The 26,741-nt window shown below is 43.6% G+C and overlaps 1 protein-coding gene across 1 annotated transcript in view; it reads right to left on the bottom strand.

Annotated features, from left to right (window-relative positions):
* Positions 1 to 428: 428 nt before the first annotated feature.
* Positions 429 to 26,741, bottom strand: part of LOC113445008 (ATP-binding cassette sub-family C member 12-like) — a 65,142-nt gene continuing 38,829 nt past the window's right edge. The window contains 8 exon segments of the mRNA XM_087940796.1: positions 429 to 703; positions 2,645 to 2,797; positions 2,799 to 2,810; positions 8,691 to 8,804; positions 10,085 to 10,163; positions 13,848 to 14,007; positions 16,488 to 16,677; positions 18,727 to 18,816. Of these exon segments, the coding sequence (XP_087796922.1) occupies positions 659 to 703; positions 2,645 to 2,797; positions 2,799 to 2,810; positions 8,691 to 8,804; positions 10,085 to 10,163; positions 13,848 to 14,007; positions 16,488 to 16,677; positions 18,727 to 18,816 (843 nt within the window). The 3' untranslated portion in view covers positions 429 to 658.

Here is a 26,741-nt window from a genome sequence, read left to right on the forward strand (position 1 = left end):
AAAGGGATTTATGATTGTTTTTCAAGTTTACCACCATTGCGGTGTCCCTACGGTCATATGATCAAAATTCGGACAATTCGCAACCAACTCGTAGATATGACAATTGAGGTGTCCGTGGGGTGTGTGTGTGTGTCATGGGATCTCTTTTTGTGACCTTCTGACAAGTAAAGCAAAGGGGAAAGCCAGATTCAAAGAACAACCAGGTTACTAACTTATCAACTGCAGCAATCCACTTAACAAACATGACAGGAAAGGTTGTAACATGGAGCAAAACCCCGCTTAACAAATTTCTCACTTAGCGAGATAAATATTAGGCTCAATGGCGGTCGTAAATTCGAAGGGTGTCTATACTGGAATATATTCAAGTTTAACAGATTGCAAATGTTCCAGGTTTTCATCCCACCCCCGGTCTGGAAATCAATGTACCCGAGAAACATTGTTTTTTCATTGCACATGAAATGGCGGTCGCTTTTATTTTCGAAACGCCCAACACAAGATGAAAGTGGTCTGTTGGAAGACGGGTCCTGGGGCTTCTTTCATGTTTTCCTCATTAAGTTCTCTGTTTTAATCACCGGCTTCACACTGACTTCGGAACTCACCAAGCAGAAGGGGGATCCGTGACGGAAACATCTATGGGCAAGTTTGATGAGTTGACCATTTACTCATCTTCCTCTCTGCGGTGCCTTATTTGTTCAAACTCCACCTAGAAAACACTGATGGTGATGATACGTCGGGCAAATGAAAACTGGGATGTTTGAATATCTCTTTCGGCTTGCTAAAGGTAACAACCTTCAAAATAATCAGGAACGAAAAAAATAACAAATGTCAGAAGCATTAGCAAATGTCAAGTAGGAAGCAAGCCTGCAGTGAATTTCCTGCATGCATTTCTTACCACCTAAAATAGAACAGAATAGAATAGAATTCTTTATTGGCTAAGTGTGGTTGGACACACAAGGAATTTGTCATGGTGCAAATGCTCTCAGGGTACATAAAAGATACATTCATCAAGAATCATAAAATACAACACTTAATGTTAGCCATAGGGTACAAATAAGCAATCAAATCATACTAGGAAACAGTCAATATAAATCGTAAGGATGCAAGCGACAAAGTTACAGTCATACAGTCACAAGTGGGAGGGGATGAGCGATAAGGAGGGATGACAAGATTAATAGTAATAGTAGTGCAGACTTAGTAAATAGTTGGACAGTGTTGAGGGAATCATTTGTTTAGCAGAGTGATGGCTTTCAGGAAAAAAAAAAACTATCCTTGTGTCTAGTTGTTCTGGTGTGCAGTGCCCTACAGTGTCATTTGAGGGAAGGAGTTGAAACAGTTTATGTCCGGGATGTGAGGGGTCTGTAAATATTTTCACAGCCCTCTTTTTGACTCGTGCAGTACACAGGTCCTCGATTGAAGGCAGGTTGGTAGCCATTGTTTTTTCTGCAGTCCTAATTATCCTCTGAAGTCTGTGTCTGTCCTGTTGGGTTGCAGAACTAAACCAGACAGTTATAGAGATGCAGATGACAGACTCAATAATTCCTTTGTAGAACTGGATCAGCACTTGTCTTGGGAAAGGAAAGTGAGGACGGGAGGGGGAAGAATCCAGAAGGGCTCAATAAGAGAAAACCGTTGACTTGTTCTGGGCCTTTTTTGTGGATTGGGTTTTTCCTGGGGGCTCCTTTATTGCAGGACACTTTCTAAAACAGGGCTCATGATTGGGAATATGTGCAATCTAAAGTAGATTCCCATCTGTCTGGGGTCCTTGGTGCCCTCTGAGCTTGGTTGTTTTCTTGCAGACGTTTTATTACCCAACTTTGCAACTTTATCAGTGCCAGAAGGAGTTTGGTTGTGGAGAGGAGGAGGAGGAGGAAGAGGAGGAGGAAGGATGACTGTGCAGGTCCTTGGTGCTCTCTAAGCTTGGTTGTTTTCTTGCAGACGTTTCATTACCCAACTCTGTGACATTATCAGTGCCAGAAGGAGTTTGGTTGTGGAGAGGAGGAGGAGAGGAAGACTGTGATTCTTGGATCTTCTCTGAGGAGGAGGAGAGGAGAGGAGAGATTGTGGGGGTCCTTCATGCTCTCTGAGCTTGGTTGTTTTCTTCCAGACATTTCATTACCCAATTTTGCAACATTATCTGTGCTAGAAGGGAGTGGGGTTCAGGAGGAGGAGGAGGAGGAGGAGGAGGAGGAGGAGGAGGAGGAGGAGGAGGAGGGGGAGGAGGAGGAGGAGGAGGAGGAGGAGGAGGAGGAACATGGCGTCCTTCATGCTCTCTGACCTGGATTGTTTTCTTGCAGGCGTTTCATTACCCAACTAGGTAACCTCATTAGTGCTAGCTTTCATCTCTTTCATAGCCAGTTCATGCCAAGATTGTTTCAGTTCATTTTTTGTATTATTTGGCTGCTTACTGGGGTGTTGGATGTGAATAAAATGCATTTCACAGTTTCTCCTACATTGTTTACTTAAGAAAAAAGAAATCCTTTTCCTGTTTCTGGGAAATGAATTCATATAGTTAAAAAGCTCATATAACTATATGAATTCATATCGTTAAAAGGGAATTCATTTCTGAAAATAATCCCAATGTTCAATACGCCAATTACTTGATGAACTGAATATTTCTGGATATTTTCCCCCTCCGGTTCCATACCTTTCCTTTATCCATCACCAAAATATGGTCGCACTCTTGAATGGTGTTTAGGCGATGCGCTATTGTCAAGACTGTGCAGTTAACAAATGCTTCTTGATTAGTCCTCTGAATCTGCATATCTGTCTCGGAATCAATAGAAGCGGTGGCTTCATCAGAGAAGGATAATCTGTGGGGAGAATTCAAACAGGTTGGGCAACGGTCTTCTTTTTTCTACAAGTAAGGAAAAGTACACAAATCTTTGCACACAAAGTAGCCAAGGCAACTCAACAGCTGGAGGACTGATGTGCAAAGATGGTTTTTACAATGATTATCTGTAGTCTGCCACCTCCAAGTGGTGTCCCCTGGATCTGCGAAGCCGTCAAAGCGCTGACCGTAACTGAGAGCAGACCCTCCGACGACAGGCCCACGCGACAGGCCGGCTGGAGTACTCAAATGCCGCATCAACATGATGGAAACGTCCACTACAAAACACACGTCCAATGCTACCGCGTTCGGGGAACCCGCGGGCGCAGGAGACCATTGGCCTGCGCCAAAAATCAACGAAATGGTCCACGCGAAAGCACGGCCGTGTGAAAAACGCAAGCGGGGAACAGAGGACTGCCAGGCGCTCAAGGTGGCCACCTGGAACGTGGATTCGCTGACTGGACGCTCGACCGAGATCGTCAGGGCCATGCGGGACAGGAAGCTGGACATCTGCTGCCTCCAGGAAACTCGCTGGAAGGGCAACAAGGCTACGACTATAGACGGCTACAAGATCATATACACCAGCTGTAAGGAAAACCGGCGGTGTAGCTGTGGTTGTCAGTCCAAGCTGGCAAAGTTCCGTCGCAGAAGTTAAGCGCCTCACAGAGCGACTGATGATAATCGTCGTGGCGACCGAGAGAGGCAGCGCCTACACATCTTGTCCGCCACGCCCCTCAGACCGGATGTCACGAGGAGGAGAAGGATACCTTCTGGGAACTGCTCGACATCCAACTCAGGCAGATCCCACACGAAGACGACATCATCATCTCGGCGACCTGAATGGTCATGTAGGGCGGGACAAAACGGACACCAGTGCCACGGTGGGCACGGCACAGGCGATACGATTGAGAATGGCCAGAGGATCCTGGACTTTGCCGACTCCCATGATATGACCATCACGAATACCTGCTTCATTAGGCGAGAATCTCAACTCCTCACCTACCATAGCAGAAACGGGAGCCACCACACACAGATCGACTACATCATCGTACGAAGAGCCGCTAAAAACGTGCTCAACGCCAAGGCGTGCCCTGCATTTAATCGAGCAGTCAGCACAGGCCGCTGATGGCGAAGATCAGGATCAACAAGCCCAAGACCAGGATTGACAAAAGAAATGCAGACCAGCCACGAATCAAGTGGTGGAACCAGAAGAAGATGGCGGGACCCCTCATCAAACCGGAGCAGTTCCCGCAGATGGTCGACGGGCCACAGGAAGCGTGGTCCATGCTGAAGAGCACTGTTCACACTGCCGTGCTGCCAACAGCTTGGTTGCACCAAGCCAGGACGGAGACGCATCGAACGAGATACATGGCTCTGGACACCGGAAGTACAAGATGCCGTACACCTGAAGAAACGGCTCTACAAGGCCTTTCTTCAGGACAAGACCAGCGAGAAGCTCTGCGAATACAAGGCGGCCAAAAAGGCAGCCAAGAAAGCAGTAGCGACAGCCAGAAGCTCCCACTACGATGACATCTACGAGAAGCTGAACACGCGAGAAGGCGAGAATGAGATCTACCGCCTAGCCAAAAGCAGACACAGGAAGACCCTGGACATTGACCAGTTTCATGGGATCAACGCACGAAAGGGGAAATTTGATCGTCAACCCCAGAGACGCTGCATGGAGAGGTGGCGGCAATACTTCGAGAAGATCTCCACCGAGGAGTTCCCACACCCACGAACCCGCGAGGTGACCCAGTTGAAGGCCCAGTCTCAGGCATTTATGCCAGCGAGGTCGCCGACGCCATCAAGGCCATGAAAACGGTAAGGCAACAGGACCAGACGACATCCCTGCCGACTTCTGGAAAAAGGCACTACCGGGCTCGGCATTGTGGCTGTGCGAGCTGTTCAACAACATCGTCTCCACGGGAAAAGTGCCACACGACTGGTACCGCAGCACCACTGTTCCGATCTGGAAGGGAAGGGCAGCCCAGCAGACTGCTCCAACTACAGACCGGTCAGGTTACTGTCACACACTATGAAGATCTTTGAACGCGTCCTTGATAAGCGCATTCGGGACACCGTCGACATCAGCGTCAACCAGGCTGGATTCATCAAGAACTGCGGCACCACCGACGCCATCTTCGGTGTGCGGATGCTGATGGAGGCTCACAGAGAGAAGAAAATCCCGCTCCACACCGCCTTCCTAGACTTGGAAAAGGCCTTCGACCGAGTCCCTGCACGATCTCATCTGGTACGCACTGCGAGACCACGGCGTGCCTGAGCTGCTCGTACAATGGGTCCAACTCCTATACAGATGTCACAAAAGCCGTGTAAAAGCGGCAGCTGGGATATCAGAGGAGTTTAATATTACCGTCGGCGTACACCAGGGCTCTGCTCTCTCACCACTGCTGTTCATTCTGGTGATGGACACAATTACACACGACACCTGTACACGCCTGCCCCATGGACGCTGCTCTACGCCGATGATGTGTTCCTGGCCAACCTGTGCAAGGCTGAACTAGAGCACCGAGTCCAACAGTGGCACGACCGCCTCGAGCAGTTCGGGCTCCGGCTGAACCTAAAGAAGTCCGAATACCTGACCACTGACAATGAAATGACAGGCTCCATCCACGTGAACGGGCAGGAGCTACCGCGCGCCCTCCACCTTCAAGTACCTGGGAACTACTCTTGGGGAAGAAGGCCTACTACAAACTGAGGTGGCAGCCAGGATCAATGCAGCGTGGGGCAAATGGAAGTCCGTCACGGGCGTCCTCTGTGACAAGAAGATGCCGATGCGCCTGAAGGCGAAAATCTATAACTCTGTGGTGCGCCCCGTGGCCATATACGGCGCAGAGTGCTGGCCGACCCACCAAAGAAGTCGAAAGCAGACTCCAGATAATGGAGATGCGAATGCTCCGATGGTCGGTAGGCCTCACCCTACTCGATCGCGTCAGGAGCGAAGAAGTGCGTAGACGGTTCAACGTCGTGCCCATCCCCACGGTCATGAGGCAGTCCCGGCTACGATGGTTCGCCACGTGAGCCGCGCCAAGGAAGAATCCATCATCAAATCTGTAATGAAGGTGACTGTCGGAGGAGCGAGACCGCGTGGTAGACCTAAACAACGCTGGATGGACACGATCAAGGCCGATCTAGAGATCGCGAAGGCAGACCCGACACACGTGGCAGACAGAGAGGTGTGGAAGCAGTACTCAAGGACATTAGCGGACCTCGCCCGAGCGCGAGACAAACGCTGAAGAAAAAGAAGAAGAAGAAGAAGAAGAAGAAGAAGATTCTCAATTACCCTGGTCATGGTTGTCCCAAAAGTGCTTTTTTCAAAAGGCAGCTGGAGTTTGTTTTTCCTTGAAGACATTTCACTTCTTATCCAAGGAGCTTCTTCGGTTCTGACTGAACGATGGAGGGTGGAAGGATTTATATTCCTTGCAGACATCTGGTCATTTGTATTTCTGAGAGTCGTTGAGGCCACTTGGAGGTTTATCTGTGTCCTCAGGGACACCTGAATAGTGCTATAATGAATAGTTCCACACCCATTTGCACTATTCAGGTGACCCTGAGGGCACAGATAAACCTCCAAGTGGCCTCAATGTCTCTTAGAATAAGTGCAAATGACCAGATGTCTGCAAGGAATATAAATCCTTCCATCCTCCACTGTTCAGTCAGGACCGAAGAAGCTCCTTGGATAAGAAATGAAATGTCCTCAAGGAAAAACAAACTCCAGTTGCCTTTTGATAAAGCACCTCTGGGTTTTACAATAACCGCAGCGCATTGATGTGGTGCGGTTGGCTTGGTTTGGAATTAAGGTGCTGCATGAGCCTAGCCATGGTACACCAGGCCACGCCCACCAAGCCACGCCCACAGAACACCACGCCCACCAAGCCATGCCCACAGCTGATCAGCCGGGTCTTCTTTGGTTGCCCTGCACAGGAGAACGGAGCTGGAAAGCAGGTTAGTGGGGTGGGGAGGGAATGAGGATTTTGCAGTAACCTTCCCCTTCCTCACCCACCAAGCCACACGCACAGAAACGGTAGTTTTAAAAAAATTGAACCCCACCACTGGCTTTTTGGTGAGGTAGGCAGCAAAATGTCAGAACAGGTATTTTCGGAACAAAAAGCAGGACGCCAAGCAGAGATACCAGCAAGCCAGTTGTCCCTTAGCGCCTATTTAACCAAACAAATATTTGGTTTTCTTATTAACAAGATCAGGTAGAGTTGACATTTTGCATGCGGATGGGAGCTTTTAAACAATAGCACCATCTTCCTTTTTTTGTAAAGAATAGCAGCCCCAGAGAGCAGAACTGGCTTCTTGGATAAACCGGAATTGGCTGGAATAGCGACAGGAACGTCCTGCGGGCCCAGATTAAAATAAAACAAAACAAAATAACGTTATTATGACAGTGTTGGAACGGCAGTATTGTTTAAACGGTCTTGTCATTTGAGCAGGGTGAAACAAATCACCAAAACGAGTGTTTCAAAACATTCAGTCTCTTAAATAGGCAAACAATTGCTTAAATAAAGCACAGGGTAAGATCCCTTAGAAGAAAAACTTGGGAGGGCCAATAAAGTTACTGAAGAGAGCTTTTATAAAGCCAGGTGCTGGGAAGCATAACTGACCATAACAGAATAACAGACTTGGAAGGAAACTTGAAGGTCTTCTAGTCTAACCCCTTGTTCAAGGAAAACCTTATACAATTTCAGACAAATGGCTGTCCAGTTTCTTCTTAAAAGCCTATAGTGTTGGAGAACCCACAACTTTTGGGGACAAGTCGTTCCACTGGTTAATTGTTCTCACTGTCAAGAAATTTCTCTTAAGTTCTAGATTGTTTTCCTCCATGATTAAGTTTCCCCTCGTTGCTGTTTGTCCTGCCTTCAGGGCAGAAGAAAATAACAAGAAGAATCACCTTTGTGCTGGGACAATCCCAAAAGGGCTGTCTAAATGTTCCAACGTCCTCCAAAAAGTCATCACACTTCAAAAGTTGATTTGATTTGAAAAGAAAGCCTTTTTTTCCCCCTCAGGAACAAAGGGCTTCTGGATCATCCAATTTGGATGTAATGAATCTGATCTGAATCAACCATCAAACTGGATCATCTAAGTTGAGTTGGAGATCTGGTTGAATCAAATCCCTAAACTGAACCATCGTCGATCCCCAGAATCATTCCTACTTCCACTTTGAGCAGGGGTCTTCAAACTTGACAGCTTTAAGACTTGTGGACTTCAACTCCCAGAATTCCTCCTCTAGTCATGTTAGTTCAGGAATTCTGGGACTTGAAGTCCACAAGTCTTAAACTGGCCAAGTTTGAAGACCCTTGGCTTAGAGCGGAGGTCTCCAAACTTGGCAACTTTAAGACTTGTGGGCTTCCAACTCCCAGAATTCCTCCTCCAGTCATATTAGCTCAGGAATTCTGGGAGTTGGAAGCCCACAAGTCTTAAAGTTGCCAAGTTTGGGGACCCCTGGCTTAGAGCCTTGTTTTGTGCAGGGATGAAAAAATGGTCCTCCGGAAAGTTCGGGCCCATTTCCAGCTTCCAGAGAACCTCCGGAGCCCAGGGAGGCTGTTTTTGCCCACCCAGAGGCTTGAAAAAAGCCTCTGGAGCCCGGGGAGGACAAAAACGCCCCCCTTGCCATGGTGCAGGAGGCCGACTAGGCCACACCCACCCATGGCCACGCCCACCCAGCAACCAGGAAGAGAACCCATTGCTAAAATTTTTGAGCCCCACCCCTGGATTGATTGGTTAGTTGGTTGGTTGGTTGATAGCTGGAAATGCAGGCTGAGCAATCTTTTAACTTCAAGGGGCTCTTTAAGTATTCAAGACCAGCCTGAATCATGTCAGAATCATCCGCCGGACTCACTTTGGAGTTTCGCAGGAGGGCTCTCGCCATGCAGAGCAACTGTCGTTCCCCCACTGAAAAATTTTCCCCGTTTTCGACCACTTCTGCCTCCAGTTTTCCTGGTAGTTTGGAAATCTAAAGCAAGGAAGGGAGGAAGGGAAAATATCACACAGCTGAAATGTTCTCTTTGATGCTCACAACAGCTGAAGGCGGGCTATGGGTTTTAACAAGGATACCGTTGCTTCTCCGTTGGGTCAAAGTGATGTGGATGTAAATGGAGCGTGCGATAAGTGACACAGATGCTAGGTGACAGGCAAGGGAGAAGGCTGGCAAACAGGAGAAAGGAAAGCAGCGAGGGAGGGAGGGAGAGGGAAGGAGGGAGGGAGGGAGAAAAAGGAAGGAAGGAAGAAAGAGAGAGAAAGAAAGAAAGAAAGAAAGAAAGAAAGAAAGAAAGAAAGAAAGAAAGAAAGAAAGAAAGAAAGAAAGAAAAAGAAAGAAAAAGAAATGGCCCATGTAATATTTTGCAGTGCAAGCAACATCTAGGGATTAGGAACATCTTCTCTTTCCAACAAGTAAACTCCACGGGATGCAGACATATTATAGAACAAGTATATAAACTTGGTTAGTATCTCAAGGAAGTGAATAGTTCTCATAAAATTTGCCTTGGGGTGTTAAACGATCCAATGATGGCTAAGTTGTTTGAATCTCTCTCTCTCTCTCTCTCTCTCTCTCTCTCTCTCTCTCTCTCTCTCTCTCTCTCTCTCTCTCTCTCTCTCTCTCATATCTACCATCTATCTATCTATTTTTCATCTCTCATCCTCCTCCCTCCCTCCCTCCCTCTTTTCTTTTCTTTTCTTTTCTTTTCTTTTCTTTTCTTTTCTTTTCTTTTCTTTTCTTTCTCTTTGTCTATATGTCCCAAAGGAGCTTTTTCAAGAGGCAACTGGACTTCCTGGTTTTTCTTTGAAGACATTTCACTTTTCATCCAAGAAACTTCTTCAACTCTGATGGAGTTTTTCTTTTCGTCAAAGAAAAACCAGAAAGTCCAGTTGCCTCTTGAAAAAATCATCCTTGGGACAATCATGACTGTATGATTGAGTCTCCATAGATCGATCTATCTATCTATCTGTCTATCTATCTATCTATCTATCTATCTATCTATCTATCTATCTATCTATCTATCATTTATCTATCTCTTTATATATCATATTTATATCTGTATATCTGTATGTGTATCTATATAGATAGATATCTCTATATATCTCTTTCTATTTCTATCTCTATCAACTGTCTTCCTTTCCATCTTTCTATCTACCTTATCCTTATCTCTACTGATCTATAGATCTATTCATTCCACATGCTGTCTTTTTTTTATAACAACCAGCAAATAATAATATGCAAAAACACAAACCACATACCTTGCTCATCATAAAGGTTTGGTTCAGAACTTGCCAAATTTGATCATCAGTGTGGTTCAGAAGAGGATCTAAGTTGTATCTGCAAGGCAGGAATTGGTAGTTTGGAAAAAATGAAGTGTTCGCTCCAAGGATAACACAACTCTAACGTTATTTGTAGGCTGTCCTAGTGCATGTGATTATTTTGCAAATCTGATTAAATGGAAACTGTACTAGGCAGGTCCCAGGAGTAGAATCTTTGGATGGCTAAAGTTGGACAATGATGATGATGATAATGTTATCCATTCAGTCGTGTCCGACTCTGGGCAATTCTGCAGGCCAGATCTCTCCACATCTTCTGAACTTCCACGGCTTCTTTGAGTTTTTTCTATACTCTGGCTGGTATCAGTTAGGCCAGGGGGTCTCAATCTTGATTTCATTGAGGGACGCATCAGGGTTGTGTTTGACCTTGGGGGCCAGGGTGGGCGTGGCCAGCTTAACATCCCTCATGTTGCGGGTGCCTGTGGTGGCCCAAGTGCTCCGCCAGCAAAAACGGGCTGCTGCTTTCAGCTGCGACAGCCTCCTGCATCCCTCTGCCAGTGAAAACGGAGCTTACACATGCCCCCCACCGGGCCCCATTTCTGCTGGTAGAGGCACCACGAGCCGGTCCTTTGGTGTTTCCAGGGCAGCCCCATTGCCAGATCTAAGCACCCTGTGGGCCGGATCTGGCCCTCAGCTGGGCCTTGAGTTTGACACCCCTGAGCTAGGCTATTTCGTAAATTAGTATAAAACATTGCCTCTGTTTTTTTTCACTTACACTGTATACTCTTCAGAGTGAGAGTGAGTGAGAGAGAGAGAGAGAGAGACCCAACGTTGACATAAGTCAAAAGAGCTAATAGGAGTTTGGAGTCTCCCTGAACCCCCCAAAAAACCCCAAACCACCAAGTTTCCAATCCTTTGCTGTTCCTGAAAGCGAATGCTGACAACCATGTGGCTTTCTGGGATATTTTTCATCGGGATATTGAAAACCACCTTACGTCCCAGTTTGAGTTGAAATAGCCTTTTAAGTGCACCCTGGTTTAGCATAAGAAGATCCTGCGGCAATGATTCATTGAAAAGCCACGGTGGTGCAGTGGTTAGAACGCAGTACTGCAGGCTACTTCTGCTGACTGCCGGCTGCCTGCAATTTGGCAGTTAGAATCCCACCAGGCTTAAGGTTGACTCAGCCTTTAATCCTTCTGAAGTGAATAAAATGAGGACCCAGATTGTTGGGGCCAAGAAGCTGACTCTGTAAAACACTTAGAGAGGGCTGTAAAGCACTCTAAAGCAGTACATAAGCATAGGGCTATTGCTATTCCTTCCTTCCTTCCTTCCTTCCTTCCTTCCTTCCTTCCTTCCTTCCTTCCTTCCTTCCTTCCTTCCTTCCTTCCTTCCTTCCTTCATCCCTTCCTTCCTTCTGTGGTGGCACAGTGGTAAGAATGCAGTACTGCAGACTAACTCTGCCCACAGCCAGGAGTTTGATCCTGACCGGCTCAAGGTTGACTCAGCCTTCCATCCTTCCGAGGTGGGTAAAATGAGCACCCAGATTGTTGGGGGCAAGAAGCTGACTCTGAAAACCACTTAGAGGGAGCTGCAAGGCACTCTAAAGCAGTACATAAGAATAGGGCTATTGCTATTCCCTTCCTTCCTTCCTTCCTTCCTTCCTTCCTTCCTTCCTTCCTTCCTTCCTTCCTTCCTTCCTTCCTCTTCCTTTCTTCCTTCCTTCCTTCCTTTGTCTCCCCTCCTTCCTTCCCTCCCTTCATGTCTTCCTTCCTTCCTTCCTTCCTTCCTTCCTTCCTTCCTTCCTTCCTTCCTTCCTTCCTTCCTTCCTTCCTTCCTTCCTTCCTTCCTTCCTTCCTTCTGTGGTGGTGCAGTGGTAAGAATGCAGTACTGCAGACTAACTCTGCCCACAGCCAGGAGTTCGGTCCTGACCGGCTCAAGGTTGACTCAGCCTTCCATCCTTCCGAGGTAGGTAAAATGAGCACCCAGATGGTTGGGGGCAAGAGGTTGATTCTATAGAGAGGGCTGTAAAAGTACTATTGTTATTGCTATTCACGGAATTAGCCCCAGGATCTGGCTTCACCCAACGGTTAAGTTCAATAAGCTACCTTATGGCTCAATAGATGAATCTATTGGCTGTGTTTGCGTACAATATAACACAGAAAACTGTGTGGGATGAGTTTTTACAACCAAAGAGGCAGGAAGACCAATAAGCCCGTGGGATGCAGGACTGTTCCAAGGCCTGGACCTCTCCCAATTTAATCAACAGAGTTATTATAACTCACAACGCTGGGTAGCCTCGCCATAAGGTGTTAGACTAGCACTGATTAGACCCAGGCTGTGGCTTTCATTTGCCCAGGGAATGTGTGGGTGTGATGGAAAGATGAAACAAATCCCTGCAAATGGGAAAGAGATAAATGGAGCGTCAAGCGAGTAGGAGGTTCAAAATAGGTTCCTCAGTGCTGGGGAAAAAAAATGAAGCAGGACGAAGAAATTAATTTAAAATAATCCTGCCTCCTCTGTGTTCATTGTAAGGTCTGTTAGAAAGAACCACAGATGGGCCTAGAAAAAAAAAACTATTTCAGGTAGTCCTTGATTTATAGCAGTTCGTTTAGTGATGTGTTCAAAGTTTACAACAGCTCTGGAAAAACTGGCTTATTTCTGGACCTTTTACTGTTTTCCTTGCCTTCTTGGAAGGGCTTAGACGGAGCGATGTTGGGACCATCTCTGTCATCCCAAGTGCCCAGAGAAGATATAAATGCCACTTATAATAAAAATGACCCAAGAGTTTGGACGTTAAAGACAAGGGATGAAATAGCAGCCAGTCAGTTAAGGGGTGCTTTGGTGCAAATAATTTCTTCAAAAAAAGAAAGTAAGGTTTATTAAATCACAAAGTGTCCTCATTCACAGCCTGCTTCTCCAGTCACCCCAGATTGTAAGCCAGAGATCTTCAATCCTTTAGATTCCTTTTTTTGAAAGAGGGCCTGGAAACTACCGTTAGCAGTTATGATTATGCTTTGGCAGGAAAACTAAAGGTAAAGAAATCCCTGTGAATTTTACTCTGCTAGTTGTTGCTGATCCTACTTCATCTCTGTTTCAAGGACATTGAGCCAGCGTTGTCCGAAGACATTTCCGTGGTCATGTGATCAGCATGATGTCCTAGAACAGGGGTCTGCAACCTTGAACACTCAAAAAGCCATTTGGACCCATTTCCCACAGAACAGAAAACACCGGGAGCCAATAATTTAACAACCAGTGTGACTGAGTGGGCGTGGCCAACTCGACATCACTCACTCCCACTCAGTCACCTCCTCCTCTGGAATATGGAGTGAGTCTCCATCCGTCGCCATCACCCTTACCTTCTTAGGCCAGGCAAGGAATGACAGGAGGGGAGGGCGAGGGGCGGGGCCAGCCAGTGGTGGGATCAGCCGACAGGGAGCCACAGCAGAGGACCAAAAGAGCCGCATGTGGCTCCAGAGCCATAGTTTGCAGATCCCTGTCCTAAAGGGCTTTTCCTTCCCACCAAAGTGGTACCTATTTATCTACTTGCATTTGCAAGCTCTCGAATTGCTAGGTTGGCAGGAGCTGGAACGAGAATGGGATCTCACCCCGTCTCGTGGCTCTGGATCTCAAACCTGGGTTGCCGGCTTTCCAATTGACAAGTCCAGTGTCTTAATTACTGAACTATCGTGCTGCTACTTCCCCCGTACAATGGCAGGAAAGGTTAATGGATAATTGCAACAGCTACCTTATTGTACCAACAAACAGAACAGGATCTTGTGGAATGATGGACAGCTTTGAACGTAAAGATTCCAGGCTAATGTTGCGGTAGTCGATGCCATCAATGATGATTGTGCCAGATGTTGGTTCCACGAGTCGAAACAGAGCAGCTCCTAAAGAGGACTTTCCTGCAAGATTTGAACAAGGCCAACATGGGTCCTTTTTAAATGAGCTTTTCCATCATTAAAAAAAAAAAAAATCAGAAAAATGTAAGAAGAAAATTATGTATCTAATAGTACATGTATTGACGGCGGCTAAAATTATATGCACACTATTAGAAAATGAAATCATGCCTCCAGAAATAGAAATAATAAGAACAATTATGGCATGTGCAGAATCAGATAAGTTAACTTTAGAAATAAAAGACAAAGGAGAGTCTAAATTTTATAAAACATGGAATAAATTTTATCAATGGTTATATAGTAGAAGACAAGGTTGAAATATTAGTAGTTATGATTAGATTAATTAGTAATTAATATATTAAACGAGATTGTAAATGATGGAGTAAAATGTATATATGTATAACAAGGATAAGTTGGATGTATTGTGATGTATCTGCATAATTATAATTAAAATTAAATTTAAAAAATATATATGCCAAGCCAAGGATGCCAACATCCAAGAGCCAAGAAATTTTTTTTTCTGGAAATCAAGGATTTTTCAGTAAGCGAAAGAGAATTTAGACTGCTATTTTGATTTCACACCAGTGTCCAAAAGTCTCAGTGCAGGTTTAAGCTTTCAAAGCTTCACATTTTAGTAGAGTATTAAGCTTTCAAAGCTTAAAAAAAATGGCACTAAACCTTCTGGGACACCCTCTTTGTGCTTCTAGGTTTAGAAAGTGTCAGTCGGATGTGGAGAAATATTTGATTGAAGAACCTCCCGGTCTTCCAATAGGCTGCGTCCAACCCCAGAATGGATCTGTTTTGAGTTAAGAACCATCTTATCCTTTCAAGGTTGGATTATTCCACGATGGAAATTTGTGCAGATCTCTATAAGGCAAGGTGACCTTGAGGGAACTCACATTCTTCTGGAAGGTAACAAGAGAGCATTTTTCATCTGTCATCAGGAATGTATTTTGGAGGAGGGAATAATTTTTTCTACTTCTGCATATGCCAGGATGTGTTGACCTAAAGTCTCTTCCGTCCTTATTTTCCACTAGAACCGGGGTCTCAAACTTTGGCAACTTGAAGACTTGTGGACTCCAGAATCCAAATCCCAGGATTCTGGCTGGGGAATTTAAGAAGCTGAAGTACACAAGTGTTAAAACTGACAAGTTTAGAGATCCCTATGCTTGAAAAACTACTGGAAGAACACAGAATAAATAGTTAGTGGAAGATTTGGGAAAGAGAGACTGAAGAGAGAGAGGGAGGGAGGGGAAGAAAGAGAGAGAGAAAAAGAGAGAAAAAGAGAGAAGAGAGAGAGAGAGAGAATGAGAAAGAGAATCATAAACCTGAACAACAGTTAAAATTTGTTTGAAGGCTTGCCGAAGTGCAGCTGGTCCTAAATATCATCATTTCAGCAGTTAGAAGCAAAATGGATTCAAACAATCTGATAGATTCCGATTAATTCAAATTCTTTTCATTGTTTTCTTTTGGGTTGGGGAAAATGCTTTGCTGTAACCCGAGGGAATATGATACAAGCCTTGTGTAAGTAGGGGAAGCTTGTATATCATTATATAAAATTCCACATGTAAAAATCTATATGATTAGTCCAATGCTTTTGCATTAAACCAAAACTACCTTGGAAGGAAATATCCTAAAATAGGTGTGGATTAATAACTGCAGTATAGGAAACGGTTGGTTGATGCAAACAATTCTATACCACAATATATCTAGGAAGTTATTTTAACATTTTGTCAATTGAATGTAGGGGCTTCTGGTGGCATTGGTACCATAGACTTCACATCTATTACCCATAATGCCTTCTAACTGAATTCACAGTTGCGTAAGTCCCACTGATACTACTTCCATGGTCTGTAAGAAGGAAATGTCCTTATAGTTAGGGAACCCACAATTGAATCCATTAAACATTATCATCATTTTTTTCCAGGTCTGCAGGAAATGTTCATTCCCATCCCCTATTTGTAAGACTGACCAACTGCAAGATGGATGTCAGCCTTGGAAGATAGTTCAGACAAGAAGCAAAATTAGGAGTGTTAGCTCTACTTTATCATAAAACAGAATCTGGCAAGTTTGAAAGTTCATTTCTCCCTACCTCACCTATACAATCCAAGAAAATAAACAGGGTCCTTCTGAGAAGTTTGCTGTGTTCCCACATATTCTGAGGATTCATTTAACTCATCTGACTGTTACTTAATCTCTTGGTTCTTCCTCCTGTCTCCCAAGGTCCTTCTCACAGACCATTACAAAACCAAAGAATGCCATACCATTTTTTGGTAAAAGGAAGAACTGTATCTGGGATGAATTTTTTTTTTTTAAATTGTTCAGTACAATGTAGGATCTCCATCGGTCAGGTCAAAAAGTTATGTGTTCACTTTCTCGGTCTTTACAATGCCTCTCCATTTATACCCATACCTGAGTAAATAATAACGAAACAGGCATTTCATTATCTTTACAATGTACAAAGCAATCGACAGAGTAGATTATACCTGAACCTGTCCGGCCAATTATCCCAATTTTTTCTTTAGCATGAATGTGGATGTTGATGTCATGGAGTACAATAGGACTGTTTTCTCGGTATTTCATCTGATAGTTCTTAAAAATGATTTCCCCCTGATCAGGCCAGCCTGGAGGAGGGGTGATCACAGGAGGGATCTCTGATCCTTCAGGAGTGCATTTCTGGTGGAAACAAAGAAAGAGCATCTGGAATCCATATCTGTCAGCCTTTTGTGGTAGACAAGAATCAATTATAAGCTTTATTATAACAGTTACTATAATACGTGGTATTATAAGGTTACCATAACAGAATATAGGTAGTCCTTGACTTACAACAGTTTGCTTACTGACCCTTCAAAGTTACAACAGCACTGAAAAGTGTGACTTACGACTGTTTTTCATAGTTATGACCATTGAGGCATCCCATGGTCACATGATCCAAATTCAGACTGGGAATTGACTTGTATTTATGATGGTTGGAGTGTCCTGGGATCATGTGATCACCTTTTTGGGCAACCTACTGACAAGCAACATCAATGAAGCCATACCTCATTTAACAACCCGGTTACTAATTGATCAACTGCAGTGATTCACTTAACAACAGTGCAAAGAAAAGTTGTAACCTGGGGCAAAAGTCCCTTAACACATGTCTCACTTAGCCGCCTAAATGTCAGTGTTCCAGCAACCCTCCAATCCAACCAGTAACTCCAGGACAGACATTTCTCAAAGTTTCCTTTATTGGGATAGTAACTGGCACATCTGTGGAATCCCGAATCTGAAAGTTTCGGGCTTCCTTGAAAAAGTCAAAACTACAAATCCATTTCCCCCTTAGCCATCACCACATCCCATGATCCAATCACCGTCTGTCCCAAAGTAAGATTCTGTTCTGACCCACGCCCTTTTCCAACAAATCAAACACAACCCAAAAGGAACAGAAGCCTTGCAATGCTTTTGCAAAATGATTAGCTATGATAAGCACAAGCCTTGCCAAAATGTGCAAGACTTGCCGAAAGATAACAGACAAGAAATAATTTGCAATACAAGAATCTTCAAATACAAATTCAGGATACTGGAATGTCCACGAGGCTGGGGTTTCAGAACGTCTTTGCCTTCTGCAAAGTACACTCGTTCACAGCTGGCTTTTATCTTCTTGAAGGAGGGGCCATTACCTTTCAGCCTTACTCCTGAGTCCTCCATGCTGTTGTAGTTGGTCTTTCCTCCGAGCAATCCTGCATGCATGCACACTTGGCACAGGCTCCTCAGGAACTTCCTCATTGCTGCTGCCAGCCCTCACAATCTCTGAAGGCAGCAGTCCACTCCCTAATGGTCCTGGCCCCCTCATCTGAGTCCTCACTCTCCTCACCCATCTGCACCTGCTGCCGGCTAACCATAACAGATTCCCATTTCATTATGCGCCACATTCCATGACCTTGAACCAATAAAATAATTTTATTTCATCTCACTAGTTATACTCAAATGAATTCCTCCCTCCCACTTTCTCAGGCTCAATTGTGGCAGCATCGAATCTCAATATGGCTTCCAAAGCTGACACTAAATTTTGGGCTCAATTGTGTGGTAACTCGAGGGCTACCTGTATTGCAAATCTGAATGCACGTCCTTCCTCTTTTCTTTTATCTTCTACAGAACTAGGGAGCATCAAAAATGAGACGCTTTCTGAATTTACATTTCTGCTTTCAACTTAAATTTCTTTTGTTTGACCGGTTTCTTATTTGGGCCACTTTCCTTCTGTTTCTCAAGGTTGTTGCTACTGCCCGTTAGAGTATCAATCAATAACTTTAGTTAGAGATTGGAATTACCAGAAGTTGAACATTTCCATAATTTGAGACTCATGCTATTGGTTGGTTATTTATGGCATTTGTTCCAAGAGACATTCTAAAAATAAAATGGGTGGGGGGATAAATGTATGAAAAAGAACCCTTCCTCCTTTTCTTTCACCTATTACTTAAAACTAATGTTTTACGTAATTATAGCAGTGGATACTTGACATTTGAGTCACTTTCAGTTAAACGAAGAAATGGAAAATTAGATCTATAAACTAGTAAATGCCAACTCGCTGTATTTACACCAGCACTTCAACCATGACAACAACAACTTCTATTGATTTATGCATCGTGTTGTGGCTTTCTGCAAATATTATTTTTGTGTTTGGGGTGCATGAAAAACAACATGGAAACCTCAGCATTCGTTCCTCTGACGGGGAACCTTTCTTACCACGATGTATTCGGTTATCTGCTCCACAGAAGTAAATCTGGCTTGCACTTCAATGCACGATCTCACGCATACTTGAAGAAGTCCACTTAGCTAGAAAAAACAACGGGGAAAGAGAGATCGTAGGAAACTTTACTCTATGGAGAGAAGATCTCCTGAAGGGACAAATCCAATCAGTTCCAGCACAGTTTCATAGGTACAAACAAACCACAGTACTGTAGATTTGCATGAGTCGACAGCAGAGCAGAGGTGGCATTCAGCAGGTTCTGACCAGTTCTGGAGAACCGTTGGTAGCGGAAATTTTGAGTAGTTCGGAGAACCAGCAAATCCCACCTCTGACTGGAGATTTTACAGTATCCTTCCCCTGCCACACCCACCAAGCCATGCCCACAGAACCGGTAGTAAAAAATTTGAATCCCACCACTGCAGCAGAGGTGGTATTCAGCTGGTTCTGACCCGTTCTGGAGAACCGGTAGTGGACATTTTAAATAGTTTGGAGAACCAGCAAATGCTGCCTTTGACTGGCCCCACCAACCCCATCTATTCTCTGCCTCCCAAGTCCCAGCTGATCGGTTGGGTCTTCTTTGGTTGCCCTGCGTAGGAGAACAGAGCTGGGAAGCAGGTTAGTGGGGTGGGGAGGGAATGGAGATTTTGCAGTATATCCTTCCCCTGCCGTGCCCACCAAGCCACGCCCACAGAAATGGTAGTAAAAAAAAATTGGAATCCCATCACTGGTAGGCAGCATATGCACATGGCCTCAATAAATAAATCAGGAATGAATTTGAAAGGGGATTAGAGAAATCCATGAAGGATAAGCCTCTTGGCTTATCAAAAATCCCATTTCACAAACTAGAAACCTCTTGACTCCTATTGTGAGTGAACAGTAGCCAGGGTGTGGCTGTACACGTATTCTGTTTAAGAAATTCTGGCCACTATTATGACACCAGAATATTAGATAAATGCAGATACGATCCAACATGGAACTTCTCGTCTTCTGGAAATCGCGTGAATGTAATTTGGGATTTCCTTTTGGGGAAATGTGCTGAAAGGGTGGATCAACGGGAGTAGATCAGTTATTAAAATTATGATTAAAATTGCATGAAAAATGTACAAATAGCCTTTGAGTTACAACCACAACCGAGCCCAACATTTATGTTGCTAAGTGAAACATTGGCTTAGGGAGTGTTGCCCCATGTTATGACTTTTCTTGCCACAGTTGTTACATGGATCACCATATTTGTTAAGTTAGGAACGCAGTTGTTAAGTGAATCTGGCTGTCAAGCCCGAAATTGACATATGCATAGCCATTTTATTTAGCCTTATTATATATTCCTTTTCTTTCTTTCTCTTTGCTGGTTATGGGGGTGGGGGGGTTTCAGGATTGCCGCATTCCTAAGGTGGGAGGAGTGGAGAGAGAGAGAGAGAGAATTGTTTAGGCTGGGTGGTTCTTCTTCCCATGGGAACAAAAGTTGACCCTGCTGAGACCTGGAGGTAGAGACTGATGACACCAAGCAAACGTTGATTTACTTCTATTGGGGAATGTGACTTTTGGTGGCTGTTTCTAACTTCCAATATTATGTGGTATAATTCCGGGTTGTGTCAGATCCAGAATTACAACAGATGTTGCCAATTTGATGCTTTCCTAAATAAAAGAAATTGTTTTGGAAGATGGACTTTGCTCTTTTCTTTTCAAATGGATTTCATCACTTGGAAAACTGACACTGGCTTTCCCCCATTGACTTTGCTCGTCCAAAGTTCGCAAAAGGGGATCACGTGACCCCGGGACACTGTGACCGTCATAAATACGAACCGATTTCCAGGCCTCTCGATTTTGATCAGCTGAGCATGCTGCAACGGCCGTAAGTATGAAAAACGGTCATCCAACTCACTTTTTCCAGTGCCGTCGTAACTTTGAACGGTCACCAAATGAACAGTCATAATTGGGGGATACCCATGCAGTTGTAATTTTTATTGTCCTTAAAATTGCTGTCATGCAAGCAAAATACCTTAAAAGAAAAGGCAGCTCACCTGTGGCAAATTGTTTGCTGAGTCCCGTGATGGGAAACCTATGGCACGTATGCTGGAAGTGGCACACAAAGCCATTCCTACTGGCATGCGAGCAGTCACCTGGAACTGCTCCACTGCACATGTGCGCATGCCTCCCGCCAGCCAGCTGATCATCCAATATCTGCCGTGCATGCGTGGGGGTGGGCGGGGCATACGGGAGGGGTCATGCGTGCATGCGCAGGGGACGGGGGAGGTGTCGCGCGTGCATTATGAGTACAGGCACTCGTGTGCACTTCTGGGACGCAACGATGAAAAGCTTAGCCATCACTGGCTTAGGCCATTTGCATTATTGAGCATCATTGGCTCAATGCAGAATATATTGGCCAGGACAGGATGAAGCCACGATATCAAAGGACAGAGCAGGTTTTGTTAGTGTTTGGGGATAAACCCCTGAGCTGAGTGCACAGCAGCAGTCAAGCCAGGCAGCCAAATGAGAGAGAGGCTGGGCCCAGGAGTATACACACACTTGAGACAAATACACTGTTTGTGGTTTAAATAGGTATTTAATTCATACAGAGATTAAGAATAGTCATTCAGTCCATATATCAGTATCCAGTATATCAATCCAGTTATCAAGTCCTTTAAACAGTAAATACAATGTCCTTATCTGCTTGTATATCTTCTTCTTAAGATACCTTTCTCTCAAGTACAATGCTGAATCCTCAGCTCACCAGTAAACAGTCCTTGTGTTCAGTTGAATTTGGTATCTGGCACAGTAGCCTCCAAAGTAAGCAGATAGACCAACACAGCACACAGTAGGCAGCAGACCTGGAACAGTAACCAGGTGCATGCAGAAGCCGGACTCAAACAGTTGCATCCAGAAGCCGGACTATTACGTTTCCCCTCCTACCTATATGGCTGCCTGCAACCGCACCCACAATGACATTGCAGTTTCTTGTGCTTAAAGCTACATAGCACTTAATCCTAGGTTTACATATTTATTCAACCAAACCAGTTGGAGTATTCATATACCCAACATTCTCCCCTTTTGGGTGACATAAATATGTAATGCCTTTACAATCTGAACCCATATTGTTCACAACTCTCTAGATGCTTAATAGCACCTTGGGCTTTAGTAAAATGATCAGCTACATTGTCCTCCGACATGCAGTATTCCAGCTGTATCAATTTACTCTGTACAGACTGTCTTACAGTAAGATACCTCAAATCTGTATGTTTACTTCTCGTTTTAACTGCAATATTAGTGGCCATTTTAATTGCTGCCTGATTATCCTCATGTACAACTATAGGGTAATTTACAGTTATACCCATATCCTTCAACATTTGTTTGTACATGATCAACTCAGTACACAAAAATGATAAACAGGAGAATTCTGCCTCCATAGTAGACAAACTTATATGCTGTTGTCTAATTGACTTCCAGCCTATTAATGTCTTACCCAGCATTATGGCTGTTCCTGAAGTTGACTTTCTTGTGTCTCTTTCTGATGCAAAACTAGCATCTGCATAAGCACTCAATATGAGATCACCTTCTGGTTCTAAATACAGTGCATGGTGTAATGTTCCTTTAAGATATCTTAAGATTCTTTTCAATGCTATCCAGTGACATTGAAGCGGGTCATTATTGTGTCGAGCCAGCTGATTAATACTAAAAGCAATATCTGGCCTTGACCAATTGCTAATATATGATAAGCTACCAATCAAAGATTGATATATTGCCTTATCAAACTTGGGACTTTGAGTATCCATTTTGCAAATATCCTGACTCATTGGAGTCTTTGCAGGCTTACAAAGTTCCATCTTATAATCTATTAGCAATTTAGATATCTTATCTTCCTGAGATATCCTAAACCCTTTCTGTGTTCTCAGTATATTCAAACCTAGATATCTCTTTATCTCACCTAATTGCTTGATTTTTACTTTCTTAGCTAATGATGTTATTATTTCATTTGCTTCATCATTAGTCTTAGTTATCAGAGCAATATCATCAGTAAACAATAATAATAATGATATCTTCCCATTCTTTTCTCTCTTAAATAGACATGGGTCAGCTAAACCAGCTTTAAACCCTATATTGGTCAGTTCCTTTACAATATACTGGTTCCATTCATAGCCCGATTGTTTAAGACCATAAAGGCTCTTCTTTAACAACCAACAATCATTATCATTATTATTGTCTCCTTTAAATCCATTAGGCCTTTTCATATACACAGTATGTGTTAGTGGAGCGTGCAAATAAGCAGTTTCCACATCTAAATGGTTAACTATATATTGCTTGCTTGCTGCCCACACTAATGCTGCCCTTAACGTTGCTGCTTTAAGACTAGGTGCAAATACTTCATCATAGTCATTTGCACTTTGTCTAAAACCTTGGGCTACTAACCTTGCCTTATGGATTGTGTTTCCATCTTTGTCTGTTTTTATTTTAAAAATCCACTTGCAGCCAATGGGTTTTTCATTACTAGGTAATCTCACGTTTTCATACACCTTCATATCCTTTAGAGACTTCAATTCCTTATTAATTACTGCATACCATTTTTTCTTTCTCTTTAGAAGGATATCTTTTAATCTCATCCACAGTATTTGGGATTCTATTTACCTGGCACACTGTGTTAGCCTGGTATCTATCAGGCGGTCTAGAAATACGTGTAGTCCTTCTGGGTATTACTGGGCTTGGTTGAGTTACTACCTGGTCCTTTTTCTCATCTTGCTCAGCTATTTCTTCCTTTTCTACTTCTATGGGCACTATCTCTTCCTGTACTTCTCGCTTTACATTTTTCTTAAAGTTACAGGGATACTTGATGGGATTTCTGTATGATTCAATAATCACCTCGTTATTGCTATCCTGCTCTAACTTATCCCATCCTACGTGCTCTAGAAATTGGGCATTGGCACTACATAACACCTTAGATGTGCCTTTCTCCCAAAATCTATATGCCCTATGGTTAGCTTGGTAACCAACGAAGAATAATTGTTTAGCTCTATGTTGCCCTTTACGCCTGAGTTGTGTAGGGATATGCACCCATGCTGGTGCACCAAATGTGTGCAGGTAACTCAGATCAGGCTTCCTGCCATGCCACATGGTGAATGGTATTTCACCAGTGGTTGAGTTAACCACGTTATTTAATAAATTATTAGCACACATTGTTGCCTCCCCCCACAAAGAATCAGGTAACCCAGAATCAGTTAACATAGTACGGGTCATCGCCTGCAATGTTTGGCCTCGCCTTTCAATATATGCATTGTGTTGTGGTCTGTATGGTGCAGATGTCTTATGAGCTATTCCAGTTGCCTTTAATCTACTCTGGAATTTGCTATTGACAAACTCCGTGCCATTATCTGTCACCAAGGTTATCAGTTGTCATTTGGTTTTTCTTTCAGCAAACTTTAACCAGTTGAAGAAATGTTGATATGTTTCAGTTTTGCTTTTCATTAAGTAGCAAAACCCATATCTAGAGTAATGATCCATAATGCTCAGTATATATCGAGCACCCCCCATACTGGGTTTCTTTGGACCTATAATGTCTGCAAATACTACCTCTAAAGGTTCTTTAGTTTTGAAACCATTTAGCCTATTTGCAGGCAATATTTTACTCTTATCTTCACAACAGACATTACAATGCAAATACTTATCACAGGGTTTTAACCTTATTCCTTCAGATAACTCAACTGTACGTTTTAGCATTTTAAAGTTTACATGCCCCAAACGTCTATGCAATAAATGGATACAATCATCATGAGGCTTGGTATTATTAAATACAGTTTGTGCCTCCCCTTTCTTACTATCATGTAAGACATACAATGCTCCATTTAAAGCTGCAGTTACCTTTTTGTTATCCCTTTCCAGTGTGCACTTATTATTCTTAATATCACAATTGCCAAACATGGCCAGTTCAAAGGATTTCTTTGGCTTCTTTAAATTCTGGCGTTTTCCTTTTTTGCAGAATCTTGCCAAATGTCCTCTGCCTCCACAATTAAAACACTTTTTAATTGTGTATGCCGTTGAAGATAACTTCTCTTCTTCCGGGTGCTTTCCTTTACACAGCTGGTTTCTCTCAGGCTTTGAAGATAATTTCTCTTCCTTATTCTTATCTTCCCTCAGCTGTTCACGGTCAAACCTTCTCCTGGCTTCTTCTAATAACCTGCCAGTTATCTCAGTTACTGATAAACTGTCTTTAGGTAATACCTCTAATGCAGTCACAAAATCATCATAGCTTCGATCCAGAGAAGACAATATGATGTATACTTGTTGCAACTCATTAAATACAAGCTCTTTTTCTTGCAGTTGTTGAAAAATGCTTTTCATACAGTTTAAATGAGTCAACATGTCTCCATTTATCTCAAGATGTGTTCTAAACAGCTTCCGTGTAAGATTGATATGAGCTCCTACACTGTCTCGAACATAAATCCTTTTAAGATTATCCCAGCATTCTGCAGCATTTTCCACTCCTCGGATATGAATGAGTTGCTGGTCAGACAGGGTGAGACCTATGATGCACAAAGCCTGCTCATTCTTTCTTTCATAGTCCTGTATCAGTTTATAATCCTCTTCATCATTGGGATTTAAGTTTGATACATCTGGTGGGTTTGTAATTATGTCCCACAAACCTTCTCTTCGTAGAAGTAAACTACACTTCATTGACCATGAAACATAGTTTGTTCCATCTAGTCTGGATATCATGGACAAACTTGGCAAATTTACTTGTGCCATTGCTCTGCAGAAAAATAACTATTCAACAAACAGTTTGTCTTTACAGTAATGTGTAACTCTTGACCAAACTCTCACTGGTATATCCTGGTTAGCTAGACTGTGCACACTGCTGGGCCCATAACCAATGTTAGTGTTTGGGGATAAACCCCTGAGCTGAGTGCACAGCAGCAGTCAAGCCAGGCAGCCAAATGAGAGAGAGGCTGGGCCCAGGAGTATACACACACTTGAGACAAATACACTGTTTGTGGTTTAAATAGGTATTTAATTCATACAGAGATTAAGAATAGTCATTCAGTCCATATATCAGTATCCAGTATATCAATCCAGTTATCAAGTCCTTTAAACAGTAAATACAATGTCCTTATCTGCTTGTATATCTTCTTCTTAAGATACCTTTCTCTCAAGTACAATGCTGAATCCTCAGCTCACCAGTAAACAGTCCTTGTGTTCAGTTGAATTTGGTATCTGGCACAGTAGCCTCCAAAGTAAGCAGATAGACCAACACAGCACACAGTAGGCAGCAGACCTGGAACAGTAACCAGGTGCATGCAGAAGCCGGACTCAAACAGTTGCATCCAGAAGCCGGACTATTACGTTTCCCCTCCTACCTATATGGCTGCCTGCAACCGCACCCACAATGACATTGCAGTTTCTTGTGCTTAAAGCTACATAGCACTTAATCCTAGGTTTACATATTTATTCAACCAAACCAGTTGGAGTATTCATATACCCAACAGGTTTCCCCCAAATACGAGATAAAAGCTTCCAAAACTTGCAGGAGTATAGTAAAGTGGTAGGTGGGAACGTGTTCTACCAGAGGGCCGGGTTTGCTTTGGTGTGTGTGTTTGTGTGTGTGTTATTTTTAATTGGTATCCTGAGACCCGCCATACAGAGAAAGCTGCACATGGCTTTTTTCTGTGGAAGTTTTTAACAATCCGCTTTGGGGGCTGCAGTACGTGTTTGAAAAAGGAAATGGGCTTAGGATGGAAGAACTCCAAGTCTCAGTTTTTGATTCTGAGTTCGACACAAAAATACAATGCCATTTCCTTCTCCTGAAGCTTTTCATCATTTCAGGCCCATTCTTTAGGGAAGGAGGTGCAGAAGTAGTCCTTGACTTTTGACCATACTTGAACTATTGCTAACTGAGATGTTTGTTAAGTGGGACACATAATCACCATAGCCAGTATGACCATGATTCATGTGCTTTCACAATTGGCATGCATTTACAAGAGTTTTAGCATCCCGGGGTCACATGACTGCTATTTGTGACCTTCCCAGG

The sequence above is a fragment of the Pseudonaja textilis genome, chromosome 11 (assembly GCF_049901715.1).
Source record: "Pseudonaja textilis isolate UNSWEBS1 chromosome 11, rPseTex1.2, whole genome shotgun sequence".
NCBI classification, from domain to species: domain Eukaryota; kingdom Metazoa; phylum Chordata; class Lepidosauria; order Squamata; family Elapidae; genus Pseudonaja; species Pseudonaja textilis.